The sequence below is a fragment of the Dermacentor andersoni genome, chromosome 8 (assembly GCF_023375885.2).
Source record: "Dermacentor andersoni chromosome 8, qqDerAnde1_hic_scaffold, whole genome shotgun sequence".
Classification (NCBI taxonomy): domain Eukaryota; kingdom Metazoa; phylum Arthropoda; class Arachnida; order Ixodida; family Ixodidae; genus Dermacentor; species Dermacentor andersoni.
Window position 1 is genome coordinate 85,014,656 of NC_092821.1, and position 10,871 is coordinate 85,025,526.

General features: G+C 48.5%; 1 protein-coding gene across 1 annotated transcript in view; it reads right to left on the reverse strand.

Annotated features, from left to right (window-relative positions):
* LOC126538705 (uncharacterized) overlaps nucleotides 1-2,028 on the reverse strand; it is a 38,072-nt gene extending 36,044 nt beyond the window's left edge. Inside the window, exon 1 of the mRNA XM_050185425.3 lies at nucleotides 1,215-2,028. Coding sequence (XP_050041382.2) covers nucleotides 1,215-1,586 — 372 coding nt within the window. The 5' untranslated portion in view covers nucleotides 1,587-2,028. The remainder of the gene's footprint in view (nucleotides 1-1,214) is intronic.
* Nucleotides 2,029-10,871: the final 8,843 nt, after the last annotated feature.

Below are 10,871 nucleotides of genomic sequence, written 5' to 3' on the forward strand. Positions count from 1 at the left end.
ATTACACACAGATTGATCCAACACATCATGGCTTCCTGTACCTCTGTCAGCGCTCATCCTATTTAATGGTGTTTCATCGAGTGATTAAAGAATGCACCATTATTAGGAGTAACTTAATGCCAGTGCACATTTTCTTTTTGTACTTAGAGCAGCAGGTTTCCACCTGAACTTTCGTGGACGCTTCTTTCTGTGTGGCGTTTCTCTGATACGAGCAAATGTGCAATTGCTGTTGGCAAAACAGCACAAAAATACAAGGAAAAGTAAAGCTGACGCCAGTTAAAATGACATGTGTCAAGTGTTACCATGGTAGCAATGCACAAAGCACTGTCAGTCCTTTCATATGACTCAGTCACAGCTGAGTCAACTGTGTAGCAGATGTTGTGGCTGTGCCAGGCTCCAGCTAGAAGCAAAGTGTTCATGGAGGCAGCGGATTCATTGTAAACTGTTCTGCATTTCGCTCACAAACACTTTAATCAATCAGGGACCTGCAAGGGATTAGGTGTGTTTAACCTCAAGAAAACACATGTACAACTATGCATATAAGTGTACTTGTCGCCCCTGGCAACAAGCCTGAGTGAGAGGCATTGTATACCTACGAGGCAAAAGGTGAAGGATTGTTCGTTTGAACCCGCAAACACGCAGGGACTCAAAGGAAAATCATTGGCAGTGCGCTTCGTTACGCTTTGGACAAAGAATGCGATGTGACAAATGTCAAAGGCAAAAGTTCCAAAGACAACGGGGAAAATAAAGGGGGGGAAAAAAACGAGGTTCACGAGACAACGGCCACGGAACTAGGCGCTCACGCTGCACCACTGTCAGCTGCTTTTTGTGACGAATTCCGGCCGAAGTCGAGCCGATACTCCGCTAGCTACGCCCTACGACGGCTCAGAACCACAAGGACACTGAAAACGAAAGATTGGTGCATTACGTGCTCTTCGAAACGACCCCACATGTGACGTCAACGGGGTGCAATAGAGGCAATGCAGTTCTTCCAGTGACACATAATGCGCGCGCGTACACCAAGCCAACGCCTCCTATATAATAGGAGGCGTTGACCAAGCAAACTGGAGCGTGACCCGCTTATTCGGACGCTGCACCAAAAACGTTCGCGATCGCTAGCCAAGCGCGCGATCTACGCGTCAATAAAGTGTAAACAAAACGCCGACGAATAAATAATCAGGCAAACCAGTACGGGTATACCAACGCATACTTACGCGTAGTAGAGAGTGCTGCCTTGCCAAGTAGGCGATCATCGTCTCCCTGCGCAGGTACATGATCGTTTTCACGGCAAACATCAGTCCCGAACTGATGAATATCGGCCCGATGAGCCACATGTGAGTCAGGTTGGGAAACATCTGTTCGCTGTCATCGAGCACGAGTATAGTGAGCACCGTCCCCAGCGAAAACAACACCAGGGCGAGCGAGAAGTAGCAGTACGAGGCACAGTTGCAAGACGCCATACCGCGGGCGAGTCTGTTGCCGCGCGCACTGCCATCACCACCGACGCCCCTTCTTCGAACATGAGCGGGGCTGTTGTCCGCGGACGACGCCGTCGCAGTGGCCGTAGTGGCGTCCTCTTCGTCCATTGCGCTCTCGCGGGCTGATCGCTTTCCAGGCGTATCGAGCGAGCACGCTACCCAAGAATGAAGCGGGCGGTCGTGCGCGATGTTGCCATGCGGGAATGCTGTCGAGCAGCGGCACAGGTTGTCGCAGGGGTAACGCGATGGGAACGGCGGCAACGCCGCTGAAACTGCGATAGCATGTAAAGTACGTGAACGACGACGCGGTGGTACGACACCTGTTTGGGCGGCTGTGGGGTGGGCGGGGGAGGGGGCTGCCTGCAGGCGTCGAAGAAACAAGCTTGGCGTTTTCTTTGACTTATTTTGCTCCGGGGTGCCGTTGCGACAGCGAAATAGAAATCCTAAATGCGAGAGAGCGATCCGGCGGCAGTCACCTCATCGCGCACATACACAGAGACACACCGGATATACCGAGGAAGGGAAGCGAGGTCAAGCAAGCAAACAAGCGCCAAACGCGCGGAGCAGTTGGCGCGCGCGCCGCCACTTTTATTGGACGCGACGCGAAGTCGAAACACGAAATCTGGTTGGCTTGAAGCCGCGATAGTAGCGAACATGCAGTACAACAACCATTTCATGACAGGATCATTTTATGCTTAAAAGGTTTGGCGGCGTCTGTACGCTCAAAAAAATTCATAATTGTACCTATAAAATTAAGCACACCTGTATTATAATCCAACTACAACAAATATTGTGCAATAGCGTTAATGTTTTATGAGCTTTTGTGCAGTTTGATACATCTTTACATAAATAAATTCTCGCAAAATAGATATATTGTTACGTTTTTACAGATAATAGAGGGCGCTACAAACAGTGAAAGGCAAAATTGGTTTAATGTCTTTGTGACGTGCGGAGGAGTCGGCTTGGCTGGCTGTTGCAACAACTTTTAGCTCCCTTCTCCGGTTGAACAACAAGTCAAGTGAGGCCGCTGTGCTCATCGCGTGACAATGTTTTGATCGATAAGGGAATTCTTCCACGTTGAGGTCTGTGAACCAAGTCCGTGTTTCTTCGACATCAAGGGTACATCACCGTGGTGGCTTATTCTTCGAAGGGCTTTTGGTGCACGATGTTTACTACGAAACATCTCCGAAATATGCGATGGCAAGGTCGCGCGCTTGCTTTCGGTGAGACAAATAATTAAAGGGAAGTCATACGTCACAACTCTCGATTTAATTACCCCTTTCATTTTTCTTTATTTTGTTGAGTGCGGTCGGATAGTCATTCAACTGCTGTTCTTCGTCGTAATATATGTATAGTATGTATAGTATATAGTATATCACAGAGAAAATTTTGGGTAAGAAAGTCACAACCACTTATAGCTGGTTTATTGACGCGTTCATTTATTACACCCTTCTGGCCCTGCAATGCAGTGTTTAATTGCTATAAACCCAGGCAGCTTGTTTTAGAACATATTAGAGAGTTCGCACTCTAAGTTGTCCTTGCTAAAACACGGAATTTTTCATTAATTGGGCAAAAATGCAATGTGGAGAAGCGCGCTTGTGTATGAGGATAAATGTGCACGCTGACGTATTTCCAACTGTACGCGCTTGCCCACGAAGGTAACAGAGAATAGTGGTAAGTATAGTCACATCTGGGCGTTCGACAATTCTGATGCTTAATTATGATGTTGGTCTGTTCGTTGTCTTTATTAAATATAGACTTTTCCGAACAGCGTTTGAAATAGTTGCATAGCGGCGGTAACATATGAAGGAAACTTCGGAATCCGTTACTTGTGCTGTCAAAACTGTCCAAATGAACAAAGATGGCTACGACATCCATAGGCGCCGACTACGGGGGGGGGGGGCACTGGGGCCCGAGCCCCCTGCGGTGTTTTCCGGGGCATAGACCCGCATTTACTTCATCTTTGGAACGCCCGCAGAGGGTTGACACGACGATGGAAACGACAACGCCTCAACCGCAAACTTAGGAAACGTATAGATCAAATTACACGGGAATCTCAGGAGTATGCAGATATCCTTACGAGGAATAACTGGCGAGGATTTTGCGATCGCCTCTCAGGCACATTGAGCACAGCAAAAACGTGGTCGATTCTTCGCTCACTCACAGATCCCACCACAACAAAGGGGAAAACATTTCAACAGCTGCACATCCTAATGCACGAGCACAGGGACGATGTCTCGACACTCCTCAGAGATCCCGGCCACGGCGACCGCATTTCGATGGGGGCGAAATGCGAAAACACCCGTGTACTTAAATTTAGGTGCACGTTAAAGAACCCCAGGTGGTCGAAATTTCCGGAGTCCTCCACTACGGCGTGCCTCATAATCAGAAAGTGGTTTTGGCACGTAAAACCCCATAATTTAAAAAAATTTCTACAGCTGCACATCCTAATGCACGAGTACAGGGACGATGTCTCGACACTCCTCAGAGAGCTAGAGAAGCATTTCATACCCACATGCCCGCCGCCGCAGTGCCCTGACTATCCTTACGTAGGCGAGGCGAACAAATTGCTCGATGCAGACATCACGTCTGACGAGGTGCGGGTGGTCTTACAAGACCTACGCCGCAACACGGCACCGGGAGCCGACCACATCAGGTTCGCCACCCTTCGTAACCTCAGTGACGCGGATATTAACCACCTCACCCATATCTTCAATGATTGCTGGCGCAAGGGCATGCTTCCCCAAGCATGGCGACACGCCGACATCACACTGATCCTCAAACCGGGCAAGCCTGTTAAGGTTGAAAACATACGACCCATCTCCCTAATATCCTGCATTGGTAAGCTCATGGAGCATGTAGTCTTGCGGCGTCTGCAGCCCTTCCTCGAAGAAAAATCATTCTTTTCTAACACTCAGTTCGGATATCGGGCTCATCTGTCTGCCAAAGATGTGCTTTTACAATTGCGGGAGGAAGTCATAGGACCTCCGTCGTCCGCGCAAACGAGAGCACTCATCGCCTTAGACCTAAAAGGGGCATTCGATAATGTTGAACATGACCTCATCCTTCGCAATGTTGCACATTCACACTGTGGAATTCGTATGTACAAGTGTATCCGCGCATTTCTTCGAGATCGCACAGCCACCGTAGGAATGGGACCGCATCGATGCGGTACGATTTGCCTTGTAGGACGTGGGACACCCCAGGGCTCAGTTCTTTCCCCTACTCTATTCAATATCGCGCTCGCAGGGCTCCCCCGGCTACTCGACCAGATCACTGATGTCGCCCACGCTATTTGCGGATGACATTACTATCTGGTCGACACGGGGTTCCGACGGAGCCATCCAGGACCGACTGCAGCAAGCAGTCGATACAGTTTCCGAGTACGCGAGAAAATGCAGCTTAAGATGTGCTCCGGAAAATTCGGAGCTCATAATCATTCGCCCCCGGAGCCGTTCCTCTACTCCCCCTATCACTGTGCACGTGGATGGTACACCGATACCACAGGTTAATCGTGCTCGTATCCTCGGCCTACACGTCCAAGCGGATGGCAGGTCAAACTACACTGTTTCCCTTCTATCCAGACAGATTGAGCAAATTCTGGCCATGATCCGGAGGGTCTCCAACAGGCGCTCGGGCCTTCGAGAAGAGGACGTGCTGCGCTTGGTGGAGGCATGCGTGATCAGCCGCCTTACATACCATCTCCCATTTCAGCGGTTGACCCAAGCGCAACAACTTCGCGTAGACGCAATGATTCGCAAAGCGACGAAGCTGGCCCATGGCCTCCCGAATTATACTTCCACACGCCGTCTCCTTAACTTAGGGACACATAACACACTAGGCGAGCTGCTAGAGGCACATTGGGTCAGCCATCGCCAGCGCCTCCTACTCACTCCTACTGGCCGCCATCTTCTCACACGGCTAGGATACTCTGTTCAACCCCTTGAGCCTGAAACCCGTCCAACGATCTTGTCGTCAGCGATACACCAAGCACTAAGTATTCATCCATTGCCACGTAATATGCACCCTGAGGGTGCATATTACGTGGCATATATGGTGCATATATGACAAAGGGTGGCGCAAAGCCCGTGTACGATACATTGGCCGCATGCTTGCAAACATCCCGGAAACACATACTTTATACCCGGACACATTACGCACTCAAGAGGGCCATATACCTCGGTAGTTTTGGATGGCACCGGATCCCTGAGAGACTCTGCTGCAATGCGCGGAACAAATGCCGCTTACGGAGAAATTCTCGGTGTTGCTCTTGCAATTCGATACGCTATCCGTGTTCCTGAGGAAGTGTATATATTGACGGACTCGTAACAGGCATGCCGGGCATTCCTATCAGGACATGGCATCCCGAGAGCGGTGCACCAAATTCTCAAACAGATCCCGCAAAATACACCAACCACATCTCCCCGCATCCACTTACCCTGGACCCCTGGTCATACCTCGCTGCCGGGTAACGAACGCGCACATGCGGTTGCCCGAGAAATTTCCCTCCGGGCGACTCGGCGTGGTGAGGAGACTAGTTCAGAGTGGGGGGATCCCTTGCTCCGTTACAAAGACATACTCCGTCATTATACACGCATTCGTCGCACCCACGCCGCACCACTGCTGTCCTTCTCGCGGGAGGAAGCAGTGGCATTACGCCAGTTACAAACTGCAACTTTTCCAAATCTTGTCTCTCTCAATAAATTCTACCCACACTGTTATGCAGATCGTTGCCCTGGCTGTGGCAGCTCGCCCACAATCTTTCACGCCACGATTGAGTGCACTGCAAACCTCTTTCCTCCCTTGCCAACTCTCCTTTACCCCCTACGCAACAAAGAGCTGTGGGACGATGCCCTCCGCGACGGACCTCCCGAGGTCCTCCGAGCTGTGATACAACGGGCTCGAAACATCGCCGGAATCATCTTAGGGACCCTGGACTGAGGGTTCCTCCCACACTGCTCTCGTCATTCAAATATTATTAATAAAGATGTTTTACTCTCTCTCCGGGGGTGGGCGGGGGGGGGGGGGCTGAGCCCCCTCTCCCCCTACACATACACAATTAAAGTGTAATTAAAGTGTCATTACCAGAGCTTTGTCACCCACATCATTTGGGGTTTCTTTTTACTTTCCTCGTCCTTTTCACTTGAAATTTTACTGGGACTAATAGCTTAGTGCATCATTGTTGGCGCGGAAGTGCACGGCTTTTAATTCATGCTTTCGCTTTATTTCTCCAAATACTGACAATAGCAGGACACGCGCATATTAGAAGCACTAGCGGCGGCTGCCTCATCCATATTTTTTCACTTCAACATTGTTTTAAATTTCCACTGTAAACACCATGTACATACACAATATATTTAAATATACACACAGGACAATCTTTATGATATTTTTGAAAGAGATGGAGCTAGCCAATTAAAGATTATTTCAAAAGGTATGGATAGCCTATGCCTAGAGAATGAATACGTTGCTGTATGGTGCACCACGCTTCAAATTGCTTTGCGTGCTTTTTTGACCGTGAAAAAAAAAAACCTAAACTTCAGTGACCCCTTGGGCAGAGTCTTTTATCAATGGCGTGTGAAATGCACGTGAATGTTGTGAGTCTCGGTATTGCTTCTCTTTCCAATAAGCAATGCTAACGAACGATGAAAAAAAGAACATTTCTAATAATTTACAACATTTAATAGGGATGGAAACCGTCAATTGCATGAAAAGGTCATAAATATATGCAGGGTGTGCCATATATAACTATCACGCGCCAAGATTTAAATATAGACTGATGCATTACTCGAAGTAAACCTAGTGCATATTGTTTACAGTACAGTGAAATAGCTGCCCGTAATTTTTTTCGTTACTGAGATCTTATTATGTAATTGTAATTATCTAACTCGAGATGTACTATCCTAATTATCAAAATGTCAATTACGCATCTGAAGGCACAGCCAAGGGACATCTAACTGCGGTATCTTCAGCGACGTACTAATTGCGTACTAATTCTTTTCCGACTAATAAATAAACGCCGCGAAATATGCAAATACCACGTGACTGCGCTCCCACCCGGATCATAAAGCAGCGCCCTCGGAACAGGCTCCCTCTGAGGGTTTTTTTTTTTAATCCGAAAGTTTGCCTTCAGGCATAATACAAAGGCTGCTAAAAGTACATTAACAGATTCAACTCGTGCAAAAAAATCTAGAAGTGAACGATGATGTGGTCCAGGAGTCCAACGTTCAAGGTCGGGTGGGTGGCCAGGCCGAAGGCCTGTTACCCGGAGGTGGCGGAGACTGCTTAGATGAAATCCTGGGCACGTCCATAGTAGGTGTGCCACTGTCACATTTTGGATTTCTGTGTTACAAAATGGGCACAATGAGCCGTAAGGACCATGGTACTGTTGTGGCCAGAGAGCGGTCACAGACGGGGTGAGCGCGACCCCGACACGTAGCCTCCTTAACGTAGCCTCCTCTCGGCTGGTTAACCCACCAGGGAAGGAAGGAAGGATGGAAAAAGTGGAGAAGGAAGGCAGGGAGGTTAACCAGTTTTGCCTAACCGGTTTGCTACCCTACACATGGGAGCGGGATGGGGGGGATGAAAGATGGGGAGAAGAGATAGAGGGCACATAACACGGCACACACATCGTTGGTTACAGTCTGTCACTCTTGTGCGGTACGTGACATCACTGTCACAGCCGCTTGTCCAAGCCCGTATCCTTCATAAACCGAAGTAGTCCCTTCGTCGCCTTCAGCTGCGATGTCTTCAGTCGGCGATATGTGAAAATGGTTGCAACTGACAATGGTCTATTGTCAAGGTGCGCTAGAACGGACGCCATGGACTGTCTCTGAACATTATATTCAGGACAGTCGCACAGAATGTGTTCCAGCGTCTCCTCGCAAAGACAGGCATTGCAGAGAGCGTTGTCGGCCATTCCAATGCGAAACGAGTAAGATTTCGTGAAGGCCACCCCTAGCCATAAGCGATAAAGCAGGGTGGCCTCACTTCAACCCACCAGGGAGGTCTGACCTACACGGAGGTATGACAGCGCGTGTGGTACGTCGTAGGTTTTCATTTTCCCGGATCAGGCGTCTTCAGGAAAATGTGGAAGTGGGTATGTTGTAATCTGTGGGTGGGTTGCCATATCTGCTTCAAGGAGATCCGGCAGGGCAGCTCGAGGCACCCACTGGACGTCCCTCTGAGTTACACAGAACGAAATAAAGAAAATAAATAAAAAAGCCGTGATCGCGCTGGTGCCTTATCTGCCGCGCCCCGGCCGAAGTAACACGTCGCATTTGGTGTTAGGTGAAAAAAAACTGTGATAGCTGTTGTCTTAGCGTAGATAAAGTGAACGGCTGTCTTTTTTTTTTGTCACAAAGCCTATCACCACAAAAGCTGATCGACAACGTCAGTGCAAAGGTTTAAAGGTGCGTTTTGTTTCGTCCCAGTCGTCATGTCTTTCTCTAAAGAGCAGAAAGTAAACATGATGTTTGCCTTGGGATCTGAAAATGGCAACAAGAGGAAGGCCGCAAATGTATATATCAATCATGGAAGTGTGGTGGTAGACCAAACGCATCGACTATCATCAGAAGTTATGAAAACCTGGGACAAACTGGCAGCTTCAAGAAACAGCGGCGAAGTACTCCATCTTTGAGTCCTAGCCTACGCACAGATGTTCTAGCATGTATGGCCTCAAACCCTCATGCTAGCGTGCGGGGCGTGGCCGTCCAGGCATCAATTTCCAAGTCATCAGCTTGGAGGATTCCAAATGACGGCCTTTGACCCGTACCACCTTAACCAGCACCAATGCTTAAAAGATAGGAACCCGTAGAACCACCTAGCTTTCCCGAATTGGGTCCTCACAAAAGCCGATGAGTCACCGGACTTTTTGAGCAACATCAGGTGCACAGGGGAAGGCAATTTTCGCAGAAACGCCTAGGTAAATTTCCATAATGCACACTATTGGAGGGACTTCAATCTTCTCTCTGTAAAGCGCAATCGGCACGAGTACCAGTAGTCGCTCAATGCGCGGTTCGAAATTGACGCCGGTACTATAATTGGTCGAATCTTCTTCGATCACACACTGACTGGACAGTGTTACGTGAACGAAATCCTCGAATGAGTTTCTCAGCGAAGTCGCGCTTTCACGCCTTCCACTTCTGTGGTATCAGCAAGAAGGGGCACCCGCACACAGAAGCAGCCGAGCACAAAACTGGCTGGATGTGACTTATGATGCGGAATGGATTGGAAGGCACGGGCCTGTAAATTGGCCGGCTAGGTCACCTGACCTCTCTCCACTCGAATTCTTTCTTTGGGGTTATGTGAAACATCGTGCTTAGATGATTGAGACGGACGTCAGATTAGTTCAAGGCAAGGATAACGGATGTCTGCCGTAGAATTCCGGCGTCAGTCATCAAGAAAGCCACTGAAGATGTGATAAAACGGACACAGTACTGCGTAACTGCAAAATAAGACCCATTCGAACACGTCCTCTAGGCTGGTGTTCAACGTAGCTTACGAATTCATAGACAATAAGGGCACGCTAAAGTCTAATTTATGTTCTTTTTTTTACGCAGACATCCTGATTGCCAATTCGGCTAATTTAGAAGTGGTATATTTACTTCCCTGAACGCATCTGTTTTGTCTTTCTTCTACACATTGGTCGCTTCCCGGTCTGTTTATTTTGCTTTTATTTTTTGAAACGAACCTGTTTTTGCAGCACCTTGCAGCAAAGCGGTCACTTTAATTTGGCGTTGGTCCGAAGCAAGTTTCTTGCGCGAAATATAGCTTCGCGCGTACTCTTTCGTTGCGGTGCGAGCAAAGCCGGAATTTTGAAACATTCTATGTCTATCACATTGCTTTTCGCATTGCGTGCGTGGTCAGAGCAGCGCTTTGGCCGCGTTATCAAGGGGCTTTTCTTATCAGTGTGATCAGTCGGCCTTGAGAGACTGATAGTAAGTGTGGCGTAGAAATTAAAGGAAGGAATAGCTGCGAAGCCGCGAAACCTGCTATTTGTGCTCCTTCCGTGCCATTATCAAGGTGATGTGCTGTCTCTTCGGGTTTCCGACAAGCAATGCAGTTGCTTTCACTCAGCTTATTTGAGAGCGCTGCTTTATGATGCGGATGGAAGCACACTCACGTGGTGTTTTTCATACTTCGTGAGGTTTTTTTTGCCAGTCGGAAAAAATTGTGCGCAATTAGTAAGTTGCTGAAAACACTGCAGTTGTATGTCATTCTGGGGTGCCTACAAATGCCTCATCGACACTTTGAACATTAGGACAGTACGTCTTGAGTTAGGTAGGTAATTGCAATTACCGAATTAAATCTCAGTAACGAAATAATTACTGGCGGCTACTCCACTGTACTGGAAACAATGTGCACTAGGTTTTTTTTTTATCAACACGACTG